This window comes from Rhinolophus hipposideros (genome assembly GCF_964194185.1).
Source record: "Rhinolophus hipposideros genome assembly, chromosome: 21".
Lineage (NCBI taxonomy): Eukaryota > Metazoa > Chordata > Mammalia > Chiroptera > Rhinolophidae > Rhinolophus > Rhinolophus hipposideros.
In genome coordinates, this window is record NC_138067.1 from 26,789,762 (window position 1) to 26,803,197 (window position 13,436).

Below are 13,436 nucleotides of genomic sequence, written 5' to 3' on the forward strand. Positions count from 1 at the left end.
ATGTCATCAACGCCCTTCAAAAGGTCCAGTCACTTCCAAACATCCCTAACTGGTCTGTCACTTCCGTTTCCTCCAACAGTTCCTTACACATCCAGTGGAAAGCGCCCTTCTATGGCATTTGGCAGAACCTCCAGCACTCCCCACCTGCCATTTTTTAGGAACTCAGAACTGCTGACAAGTAATGACCACAAAAGAAATGGATGCAACCAAACTACCGATAAGTAGCAACACTTCAACTCAGGGAAGCACACTAAGGAGGTGTTAGAACTAGCGGAGCACCGAAGCTGTAAGATGGTGCTTACCCGACTGTTCTGGGGATGGGGCGGTAACAAACATGCATATGATTGCACTAGTCAACGCTAAGAGATATTTCTTCTTTAATTCAAAGAAACTTAAAAAACTACGGAGTGGGCGGGGGCACACACCTGTCCGCGCCGTGAGCACGGGCGTGCTGAAGGAGGTACGCAGAGTGGCGCAGGCAACCCCCGAGTCCGAGGGCTCCGCCCCCTGCCTGCGTATCTGCGCCAGGGCAGGTATCACACTTGGAGAGCATGGCTTCTTTTGTTGCATTTACACGTGGAATGTACCCTGGGCCCGGGGGAGAGCCCGGCACGTGGTAGGCGGTCTCGAATGAGGAAGGGACTGTGACGTTAATGCGTACCTCCAGGAATGCATGAATGAGCGAACGAATGACCTGGAGCACGGCCCAGGCAGCTCTGGGCTCCTCGGCCCCGTGGCACCGCGGGCCTGCGTGAAGCCCAGGTGTGCGCGGGGCGCCGCGGGCCCAACCCCCTCCTACAGCGGCCGGGAGGAGCCAGGCCAGGTCGGGGCGGAAGAGCCGTCCTGGCGGCGGCCAGACCCGTGCGCACGCAGGCGCGGGCACAGGCGCTTCCGGGAGGTCACTTCCTCCCCCGTCTCCTAGCAACGGCTGGAAGCGTTGTTGACATCCCGGGCAGCTGTGGCGGCGGACTGAGCCCAGAGCCTTGCCGCCCGCGTGATGGTAAATCTGGGGTGTCTGTGTTCAAAAACACTCTAGAATGTTTTTGAAGGGGCGACAGGGAGACCCTGGAAGGACGAGAGGGTGACCATGGAAGCGGGGACGATGTCTAGATGGGGAAGCTGTCTTGGGGGAAAGATATCTAAGGGGTGGTACTTGGGGAGGAAAGGGAGATGCCGAGAAAGAGAAGACAGATTGAAGAGATGAAAGATCTTGTGGGGGATGAGAGATTTCACAACAAGGGAAGTGTGAAAAGGGGAGGGGCGAGATAAAGAGAAAAATCACCCTGAAAGGGAAGGGAGAGATGGGAACAGCGGCCTCCGGGAACGGAGAGAGGGGGAAAGGAGATACTGAGCGAGAGGACAGGAAACCAAAGAGGAGAGGGAGGGGAGAGAGTGAGTAAATAAATGAATCCATCCATCAATAGGAAAGTGAAGACGGGAAGGTTTGAGGAAAAGCAAGGTGAAAGCGACGAGTTTTAAGACAGGGATGAAAAGGATGTGGGTCAAGAGATTGTAGCAGGAGGGCTCAGAAATCACAAAAGGAGAAAACAGCTGGGAAGAGCAGAGAGAGGCATTTGGGAGAGAAGTAAAAGAGAAAAAGAGAAATGAGGGCAGTGGTTGTAAGGCGCTGTGGTCACTTGAAGGTGGCAAACAATGTGATAAATTATTAATCCCCTGTACAGCTAGTATGCTTTAGTGCAATGTTTCCCAAAGTGAGATACAAACATTAGTTGCTACGTAAGATGGCTCAGAAATGCCAAATAACAGGGTGAATCACATCTGAGAAAGTTATTCCTCTTTCATTTGATTTTCTTCCCCAGCCTTTAGACTATATCGAGGAGAAAGTTTCTGGCACTATTAGGTCATTAATACTGCTATCATTTAGTAATTTCGATTTTTTTCACTAAAGTACAGGCATCAGGCTCAGCAGTTTCATTAGGGTAGAATTGAATAATATGTTCTCCCCCACCCTCCCTTTTTTCATGGTTATTTCTGTGTACAACAAATGCTACCAGATTTCCATTTGTGGTAGTGACGTATAGTTTCCTTTGTAAATGCTTTTATTTAAGCATTAAGCAATGAGATCATTTAAAGAACGTACTAGATAAATAACATAGACGGTATTCATAATGGCAAAAATCGTGAATCAATTACATAAATGCCTGAAATTCAGAAAACACTCGCTCTAGTGGTAAGAAAAGAGAAAATAAGTTTTCCTGTCTACATTAGGTGCAAACAAAAACTCTTTTGACTAAAGTGATATAATGTTCGCCTGTACAATGTTGGGAAGAAAAATATCACAAACCCTCATCAGATTCTGCAGAATATTCTTTGAATTCAGAATATCCACTGATCACTCAGTTCTGAACAACAGGCAGGTTTGAAAAAGATTATTCTTGATTGTAGCATTTGTAGAAGGAAAGAAAACTGATACACTATAGTTTATGCATAAGATTCATTCAGAAAACTGTGTTTAAAACCCAATAAGGGGGTTCCAAGATAATCATTCATGGTTGAACATTCAATTTGCACTGAGACCCAGGCTAGAGTTGCCAGGAGAATCCTGGAATACATTTTTACAGAATATCCTGAATTTAATCATCTGAACTCCCGATTAGGAAACATTTAGGACTGAAAGTAAGATTTCTCATTAAGGGATACTTTTAGATAGAGGAGGGCGATGATATAGCTCTATAAATATTTGAAGTGCTATAATACAGAAAAGGAATTTTTCATAGGAATACAGAAAGATCAATGAGAGAAAGATGATAAAGAGCAGATTTCTGCTCAATGTCAAGAATACTTTTCCAGTAGAGACAGATAAAAATGGAGTGTGCTTTCATGAGGCAGTAAGCTTTCTGTCTCTAGATGAGTTCAGGCCAAGGGATTTGTCAGGGTTGTATATTGGGCGTCTTATATAGGCTCCTCTATGGCAGTTTCAAAGCTCTCTTCTCAAAGTTTGAGATCATAGCATCCAGTACCTTAGGTTAAGGAGATAAGTGAGGAGGGGTCTTACCAAACATCATTCTCTTTAGGACTGGGGTCACCACAAAGACCCCCTTTGCTTAATTGCCATCCTGATCTCTTCCAGGCAGAGGTAGAGGAAACCCTAAAGAGGATACAGAGCCATAAAGGCGTTATTGGAACGATGGTTGTAAATGCAGAAGGTAAATACATCACAGGCTGCCTTCTTGACGTGCAGAAGCCAACCAAGAACCTGTTTGCTGTGCCAATCCTTACGATAGGCATCTCAGGTTTCGAAATAAAAAGCATATTTTGTATATTTTAGCTATGACATTTACTTATCAAACATCTATTGAGTACGTATTGCATGGCAAGCATTCTGCTGAGATGTAGGGATAGAAATATGAATAAGACGTGTCTAAAAATGTCTGTATATTTCTAAGAAACATTATTATACACTGTCTAATTTTTAAAGCTTAGGTGACTCTAACATTTCAGGAGTACCAGTAAAACTTACATTGAAGCTAGGGGGACTATCATCATTGGTAGTTTGGTTTTGTTTTAACATCATAAAGGGTACAGAGTTTCAGTCTTCATGTTAAACGAAAGTGTGCTTGTACCATATTTAATAAAATCCTTGAGAATTGTAACATAATTTACAGTATAGTCTTTGCGGTTATAGTGTAAGAAGGGCCAATACATTTCCACCTATGACATCTGTATACTTACACCTGAAACTTGCTCTCACTCCAGTGAGAGCAACAGTCCCTATTAATCCACAAAGCACTTCTCTGGCACGCTGCTCCATGCTCAGCTATGGCAGCCTCTCAGAGACTCTTGCTGGTTTCATTTGAAGGGCAAGAGGTGCCACAAATCCCAGAATATTAGTTGAAATAAGAGTAGTTACTTCACATAAATCATGGTGCAACCATGGGATTGGCAACAGTCTCACTATTCACTAATCACTATTTTGGAGCAAATCCATCAGTGAATATTTATTGAGCAACTACCAACTGAAAATCTGTTTAAACTCTGAACTTCAATTCCCTTATCATTAAAAATGGAAAATAACCTACTTTACTGATGGTTGTGATAATTAAGTGCAATAATAATTGTCAAGTACCCGGCACAATATCCAACACTCAAGAGTATTATAAATAAATCATTCTGAGAATATGGGAATTTTTCACTGATTTGTATAGATAAAACATTTGATGTGTTTTACAAAATAATAAAATTAAATTAAAATTAACTCAACATCAAATGAATATAATTAATTCACCCAGCTAGAGTGATCAGGAGGGAAGGGATTTAAGATCAGCCTTACAGGTAAGTCACGAGCTATGCTTAATATTTCCAGGAAGCAATCCAACCTCAGCGCTTGATTCTGGTTGAACTGATTTTAGTTCACGGTATTTGCATAAACTCTGCCACACCCCCTAAGATGGGTTATCTGTGTGACATCATTTCCTCTGGTGTGTGGTAACAAGTACCACACACTTACTGGCTTAAAAGATTAGATAGTTATTCTCTCTCATTTCTGGAACTGCGAAGTTGAAATTAAGGAGTCAGATACTCCAAAGGTATCTTTGGAGGCACTACAAGAAGATCCATCCTTGCCTGTCTCACAGCCTTTCGTAGTTTCCAGCAATCCTTGGCATTCCTTGGCTTGTAGACACATCTCTCCAAACTGTGCCCCCATCGTCATGTGGAATTCTCCTCTCCGTGTCGCTGTTTTCTTATAAGGACACCAGTCGTTGGGTTAGGGTCCTCCCTAATCCGGGATGACCTCGTCTTAACTAATTATATCTGCAAAGACCCTATTTCCAAATAGGGCCACATTCTGGGGTTTAGGGTAGACCTGAATTTGAGGGGAACATTATTCAACCCAGTACAGGTATATGCACCTGTGACATCCAGGACAACTCACCTAATGAGTTCCTTTGGAAGATCTTAGTCTCAAGTACGGAATCCTGGCAATATGCATCAAATGTCTGAAACATATCCATACTCTTTGACCTGTAATTCCATTCCTAGGGAGTTGTCCTAAGAAGTAATGAAGAAAAGATTTAGGTATAAAGGATCTTCACTGACACGTCATATAGAATAGCAATAAATAAATAGGCAAGTAACTCTATCCCAAAAGGAGGGAAATTTTTAAATTTATTATGTAATATTTACTTGAGGAACTATTTATTTAAAATGTTGAAGAATATTTAGAGGCATGGGAAACTACTCACAATATTAGATGAAAAAAGCAGGGAAGAAAGCAGTAATCAGCATTTCCTAATCATAAATATATCCAGACACATATACACTTAACTATGGGTGTGAGGAAGGCTGGGATATTTTATGGTGATTATCACTGAGTGGTGGAATTAAAAGTGAGTTTTACTTTATTTTCCTGAGGTTTCTCAACACTTTTCTTATCCAAAGGCAACAAAATATTTTTAATACCCATTAACTTCTAATTAACCTCTAGTAGGATAATAAGGTTGTATTCGGATTCAGGGCACTTTTCTGAAATCCAAATTAACCTTTTTTCCCAAAAATATAAATAAGGGGCTTATTTTTATGGTCAGATTATTAACCAGAATGTATGACAAGGTTGTTTATTAATAGCATGTGGTATAAGTTGTGTGACCAGAATATAATAAAACACTTCATTTCAACAACCTACTCAATTTTAGATAAAAGTGCCATTTATTGCAGTTCAGCTTTGTAGCTTTCAGAAGTCCCATGAAATTTGATACCGAAAATATTTACTTAAGATGATGTTTATGTGTTCTTGTTCTCTACTAGTGGTTTTAGTCCACTAATTCTAGGCAAATCACTTTAATATATTTTCAGGTTTTATTTGTGGTTAGGCAGGTCTGCTACCATGTTTATACATTTAGATTTCATCATACGCTATTTTAAATAGAGTTTCTTGGTTTTGCCATTATTGAAACATAGACTTCCTATTCATGATAATAAAGTAAATTTATCAATTTAGCCCAATGCTGAGTAGTATAAGTTTTGATTAGAGTAGATTGTTAACATTGGTTTCCCATTTATAAAACCATTCATTGTTCATAATATTACAGCACTGATCACTGAATTAGATACTGGTGTGTGTATATATATATATATATATATATATATATATATATACACACACACACATATACACACACACACACACACACACACACACACACACACACACATATATATTTCCCAGGCAGTCACCTCTGTCATGTATTCTTATGTGTATAAGCCTGATTTCTGTAGGCTCTCAATTTTAAATATTCTTGACATTTCTAACAATCTATCATTTGAATTTCATTAGATTTTATCAGCCACCCAGCCAACTCCTTTTGTTTTTGAAATACAATCTATCAACCGAAGTACAAATATGCAATGGAAGAGTACCAGCTTACTGGAATCATAAAGAGTCATATTTTAAAGAAGTGCGGTAAATTCAGCAATATCAAATTCATAGTCTTGTTCTAGAAGTTCCCTTTTATGAATTTGTCCTACACATATATGCAAATGTGAAATGGCATGTACAAAGACATATTCTGTAGCCTTGTTTACTAGAGTCAAAGATTGGAAACAGTCTAAATGCCCGTCAGGGGAACATATTAGTTATGCATATTACAAAGCATCCATTCGACAGTCCTATTATGTCGTCATTAACGTGAATGACCTAGCCTTGTGTACTGAGGGGAACCATTTCCCAAGTATATTAAATAAAAAAAATTAGATACAGAATAGAGAATGATACAATTAAAATAAAAAACACAAACATACTTGAACAGACTTAGGATATTTCTGGAAAGATACCGAAGAAACCAGGAGCAGTGGTTACTTCTCAGAAGGGAAGTGGGTGAATATTATACCATGTGCTAAAATTACTCCTTCATAAATTATTTTTTAATTACCTTGCATGGTACCAAGCAAGAGCTCCAAAAATATTTGTTGATTTCTTTCATTCAAAGGTCTATAAAGGACACGAGAAACTACCAGAGTTTCCACAGTGTGCACTAACTATTCAGAAAGGCTAGCCGTTTAATGTATTGACTTGGATCATGAATAGACTAACTAAATAGGCCTGAGCACCTGATTCATAATCTTGTCATCTACATTTTAAATAATTTATTCTGGTTGTATTTCTTGTTTTGACACTGAGCAATGCAGATTCCACTCAGGTAGTCACAACTCAGGCTGCAAAATAAAACTATTCATCGAAAAGTGCTCTGTGCAGGTTGAGTGCCTGCTACGTTTCACTTTCCTGCTTGTTCAAGACACATGCCTTGTGATGTTCCATCAGGTGTGAAAGACAGAACTGGGCCAACAAATAATAATACAGAAATTAACAAGTTTTAGCTAAAGCCTTACTTATTGAATGGGTTTTCCTGTAAATATTATTCTTGTATTGTTTAGAAAGACCTATTATGCAGTTAACAACTTTCTTTACAGAGAAAGAAATGAGCCTGTTTCAAAGTCAGAATTGAGGCTCTCAAAGAGTTTCATGAAAAACTGGTAAAATACTAGGTTTGTAATGCTGTTCCATTCTTGATGTGCTCGTCTTGTTTAACACTTTCTGGAATGATAGTCTCTGAGGGGAAACCAAGAGCCACATTAGCTTCTTTTATTGATTGGCCTTAATTCAGGTACCTGATGAATTTGACAGCGATCCCAAATTCACCTTCCTATGTCCCCTAAATTAAAGACACATTTGCAAATAAAATCGTTGAATTTCCTGGCTATCTATGGTAGTTCTCGAAATAGTGTGAAGGCCACCTCTGATTAGATACAATATATATAAAATACATAGCACAGCACCTGTTACTTAAGCACTGAGCACTAAGTGACCCAAATTGAGCTAGATTGATTTGAACTGAATTGAATTATACTTGTATATTTGTCTGGCTAGATTTTTCCAGTTAAATTAATAGGTTCTGTTTTAAACTTGTATAATGGAATAATCGAGCACACAAGTAGCCAAATTTAATAATGCTTAAACCAAGAATGAGTGCAAACCAGGAAAGGCCCAGGAAATCCACAATGTTTTTGTTACTGTATTTTCTAATATAAAATGTAAGGCTTGCTAAATACTGTATGTTACGAAGAAATTTTGAAAATCCCTTTTGATATACTCTCTAGCATGTACAGTGATTCCCTTTTCTAATTCTGGCCTCAGGGGAGAAAACTAGCACTACGTCATAAACCAAGCATTTCAAAGCAGACTCGCTATAGACAGGACACTTGGGGAATTGTATTTTGTATAGTAATATATTCACTTAGTACTGAAATAATTGTTTACAACTGCCAAAAGTTCTGTGCACAAAAATGTTCATCAAACCATTAGCTACAAAAACAAAAAAACAATGCCTAACACTCCAACAATAGGGGATTGATTATATTATGATACATCCATAAAAGAGTACAGTGTACAACCATTCGAAATAATGCTCATGACATTGTCACCAACACAGACTAGTTGTATACTGTCATTTAAATGAAGGAAAAAGCAATAGTGAAATCTGTAATTAAAGTTTGACCCAACTGTATTTTAAAATCCATGTGAAGATAAAAAGATTAGAAGGAAATAAAATTGTTGCCCGTGGGTAATCTCAGCCGTCACTTTTTCTGCCTCTTCACAATTATCAGTATTTTCCAATATTTCTACAATGTGCATATTACTTTTATAATCAGAAAAAAAATTAACCCCAAATTAAATCTCCTACCAGGCATTCCAATCAGAACAACCTTGGACAACTCGACCACCGTTCAATATGCAGGTCTTCTTCATCAACTGACAATGAAAGCCAAGAGCACAGTCCGTGACATTGATCCTCAGAACGACTTAACTTTTCTTAGGATCCGATCAAAGAAACATGAAATCATGGTAGCTCCAGGTAATTTGGCATTTCATTTCACATTTAAAGCATCTTTCGACGTTAGTGTATAAAATCTTTGTTTCAAAGAACGAGCAGTACAGATTTTAATATGCAATACGGTGCCTAACGTTTATCAATTAGAAAATGAAGGCAGATTTTTGAATCTGAAAATTCCAACTTGAAACTTTTGTGACATTCATGTTGAAGGTGACCTCTGAAGAAGTTGAATTTAGCCTGCTTGTGTTTATTAGTAATCCAAATAAAATGTAGGAGATGTAGGTCTCATGTTAAGTGAACTTAGCACAGACTTTCTGGAGAGTGGGAGAAATGTCTCCTGTCCAGGGGATAAAGTAGAGAGAGGATGATGGCCCAAAGGCCTGTAAGATTTTAAACTCTCCCTGTGGGGAGCTCACATTCACCTGTCCTACCAAAAGATGGCAACCACCAAAATACTTCTTTCCTTGAAGAAATTGCATTTACAGTGTTGGTATACATTAGTGTAAAACAGGACTCATGCTCCTAAATCTAGTCTAGAACAATCTTCTCTATCGTAGTGCGTCTGTAAAATCAGAATTATCTATAAAATAAAGCCTTTTCCATGCCTGTGTGCTCACGTTGGCTGCACACCACAATCGCTTGGAGAGCTTTACAGAAATAATGGTTGATACCTGGACTCCACCCCAGGCCAATGACATCATGATCTCTGGGGCTGGGCCGCAGGTAATGGTATTTTTTGAAAGCTTGACAGGTGATTCTGATGTGCAACAAGGATGGGAAACCACTGGTCGACACAAGGCCCAATGTTTCAAAGAGAAACACAGATTAGCTGCAGTATTCATTTATTACATTTAATTTTTAGAGTGGATTAATTTTATCTATATCTTTCCACAGATAAGGAATATCTCCTGATTGTCATTCAGAATCCATGTGAATAGCCCTGCTACAGCCAAGTCCCTCCCGTGACACTAGGTTGCAAACACTTTGATTCTTTAATGATTACCAAGATTCTCTTCCTATCTAATTGATTTTTTGGACATTCTTTTCTATTTTTACATTTACTCTATTCTACATGTCTCATTGAGTCCCTTTTGAATGTAAAGTTGTGATTTAAGCTATATAATAAATTCTGGTATGTGTGTCTCTTTTTCTTATAATATACAAAGTGAAGGATTCTATTGAGCAGACAGCCTTCCTTGCTATAGCTCTTTGAGTCCAGAAGTAACTGTCACCAAGAATCAGTATGGAAGTATAATTTTGCCCATTTTGTTAACGTGCCAATGACAGTGAGCAGAGCAGTGTGGGAACTCCCAGGGAAGTCCCAGCCCTCCAGGAGTGTTAGGTGCTTTCCCAGGTTAAATAAGGGCAGTAAGAGGCCAGAAAGGTGTTTCTCGGCTGGGTCAGCACCACAGCTGAGCACCACCTCCCATCACTGGCAAAGCTCCCAGGGAACGGTGCTTCCATCACTCCAGCCTGAGAGGCCCAGCAGCGGGTGTTGGGCAAGGACGTGTACTTCAAAGGCTGACTAGATAAAACTCCAAAGGGCTTCATTTTCACTAGATATTTCAAACATTGAGAAAATAGTGAAAAGCATACAACAAATGTAACAGGTTTCCAAGATATTTGGAAATATTTTGCCATATTTACTTTATACCCTCTTTTTTTAAATTAAGCTTTTTGTTTTTAGGTAACTGAAGAGTCACATGAAATTTGTAAGAAAGAACATAGAGATCCTGTGTACCCTTTACCCAGCTTCCTATTACGGCAACATCTTTCAAAACTGTAGTACGATATCACAAGCAGAAAATTGGCACTGACTCAGTCTAGATACAAAACGTTTCCATCACCACCAAGGTCCCTCGTGGTGACCTTCAGCACCAACCCTCCAACGGCTGACCCATGGCAACCACTCATCTGTCCCCCATTTCTATGATTTTATTATATCAAGAAGATTATATAAATATAATAATACAGTATATAGCCTTTTGGAATTGACTTTTTTTCGCTCATCACAATTCCCATGAGATTTCATTCAAATGATAAGAAATAAAACATTACAGATACAGCTACAGCCTGCTCCTCCTCTGTGTGCCTCTGTCCTCTCCTTCCCCAGAGGATTCTGGTCAGAAGGCACACATCACCCTGCACAGGAGTCCACAGGAGCCCACACCTGAGATCCCACAATGCATTCGCAACAAGCCAAGCATGAGGAATGGGCACAGTGAGTTTCCTAGTTCAACAACACCCATGGCCCCAGCTTGCATCCTGTGAGGCGACAATGGCCAACCCAAGCAGATGGGGTCCGAGCGGGAAGGAAGGGCTGAAGAAAATCCCTCAGGTTGAAGGGGTTTGCTCTGCAAGTGGTAATGGGAGAGGAGATGGATCACAGATGGCACTCACCCAAGGCCTGGAGAGACAAGGGAGGCTGAAGCCAAACAGCCAAGCCTATCCATGCAACAGATGTCTGAGTCCCACAGCAGACCCAGTACACCTGGGGGTGGGGCCCACTCCTGTATATTCTAAATATGTACTCCAGGTAATTGCAATGAGCTCCAGGCTGAGAGCCATTCAATGGTAGCCAAGAACCAAGGTTTTGTAGTCACGTGTCCTGGGTTCTTCCTATTCTGGGTCTGCCATTTGTAAGCAAGATTTGTTGGTGAGAATCAGCTGAGCTAGTGCAGTGAAACAGCCTGACGGAGCGAGTGCTCAACAAGTGTTGGCATCTGCTACGCCACCACTGTCACTCAACTATGGCACTTACTGGGGTGGTAAGGAGAGTGTCCATAACACATATAAATATGAGTTCTGGGAACAGCCCCGACATTCCCCACATCATCAAGCCAGCTGAGCCCGAGATTTACGCAAAGGGTGCTGTGTCTCCAGAGAGAACAGAACAAATGAGGAAATGAGCTTAAATTACAACAGGACTGAGTTCTTAACATGTGTGATGAATAAACACAGAAGAAAGAGATTATAGGAATGGCAAACCTATACTATAGCACATATCCAACTTGTGAGCAATTTTCCTACACTTTTTATTTTAAAAAACTTCAAACTTGCAGAAGAGTACAGAAAATGCATGTAGTACAATGACCAAGCACATAAGCTTCACCCACATTCATGAACTTTTAATTTTTTACACTTGCTTCAACCCCAATTTCATACTTAATAAATTTTATATTGATACAATATCATCTAATATACAGTCATATTCAAATTTTCTCAATAGTTACAACTTTTTTTGTCGTTGTTTTTAAAGCCAAGAGGGTCACACGTTGCATTTGGTTGTTGTGTCTCTAGTTTTTTCCCCGCTGTGTTTAGAAACCCTTGTTCTCTCTTCTCCACCTCTAGGTGGTATCGAATTTGTATTTGCTCTCCCAAGAGTCCCCAGTGCCACCTGCTCCCCATCTCCCTTGAGGCCCTCCTGATTGGACCAGATGCAGCCTGTAAGTAGACGAAATTCAGCCAAAGAGCAGGTCTTAGTCACAAGTGTTTCCCTTCTTTCTGCGCCATGACTCACAGACTAGACACATCATCATGGACCCAACCTCATCCTTCAGCCCAGTGATATCCACCATAATACCCACTCACCCAGGGACCGCTTTAGAATCAGCTGACAGTTGCCAACATTAACAATGTCTTGTTAGAATCCAAACAGCTAGGTAATGCATTATTGAAGGAGAGGACCACAGAGATCACTATCAGACCCCTTGGTTTTACAGGTGAGAATTTCACCTGAGCCAGAGGTCAGGTGTCTTTCAAGAATCAGGTATGTGGGCTTGTATTGAACTGGTCATGCCTATGAATTGGTGCTTATGATCTGATCAAGGGGCTCATGCTTTTAGGAGACCCCTTCCATTCCCTCCAAAAAAAAAAAAAAAAACATCGTTTTTCAGAGGTACAGATTAGCTCACTATTATAAAATGTGACAGAGGTAACATTTGATCCCAATACCTAAATCTGTCATCTCTCCATAATCCCCCAACCCACCCAGAGCTCATCGGCAGATGCATGACTGAGTGGTAAAGCCACTTCCTCCTGACCCAGCCAGATATGTCAAGCCCCATTTGCGATGTAGCAGTCGGAACTCGCTGGCAAGTGCAGATGACACCGCTGCAAGTGCCAGGCAGGGCTCTGTGTGGGCTTTTCCGGAGAAGACGACCCTTCCATCCCACTGGGCAAGGAATCCTGCTGCGGTCCTGCCTGCACTTTTGCATCCAGAGGAAGTTGTAATGCTTTGTTGGAGACAGAGATGGTGGCAGCAAAAAGTAGAAGTTATCAAAGCCAGTTCTGTCGGAGGAAGATATATATAACCTGGGAGAATTTGTACCACCCCTCTCTGCCTTCCAGACAGAGACATTCGTGTTCCCCCCTCAGACCCACAACAACATAGTTAATTAGCTCTATTTAAAAGGTACCTGTACCAAAAGATTCACACCCATACAAAACCACTGGTAAAGCTCTCATTTCCTAGAAGTCCAAGCCTGGGCTCACTGGTGCTTTCCCTTAGACCAACTTGCTAGAAATTTTACCTAAACAATAGGAGAGCTATTTGCAGAATCTCTGGAGGAACATTCTCGTATCCCA

The 13,436-nt window shown here is 40.5% G+C and overlaps 1 protein-coding gene across 1 annotated transcript; it reads left to right on the forward strand.

The window, feature by feature from the left end:
• Positions 1-903: 903 nt before the first annotated feature.
• On the forward strand, positions 904-12,069 carry DYNLRB2 (dynein light chain roadblock-type 2). The gene is made up of 4 exons (XM_081031454.1): positions 904-1,000; positions 3,092-3,167; positions 8,703-8,870; positions 9,744-12,069. Exons 1-4 carry the CDS (start codon positions 998-1,000, stop codon positions 9,785-9,787), a joined length of 291 nt encoding a protein of 96 aa, XP_080887580.1. The 5' UTR covers positions 904-997; the 3' UTR covers positions 9,788-12,069.
• Positions 12,070-13,436: the final 1,367 nt, after the last annotated feature.

What these genes read in the sequence shown, in the direction of transcription:
- DYNLRB2 (XM_081031454.1), top strand. An exon ending in GATGGTTGTAAATGCAGAAG is followed by an intron (nt 3,168 to 8,702) that starts GTAAATACATCA and finishes ATCTCCTACCAG; the next exon opens with GCATTCCAATCAGAACAACC. An exon ending in TGAAATCATGGTAGCTCCAG is followed by an intron (nt 8,871 to 9,743) that starts GTAATTTGGCAT and finishes ATCTTTCCACAG; the next exon opens with ATAAGGAATATCTCCTGATT.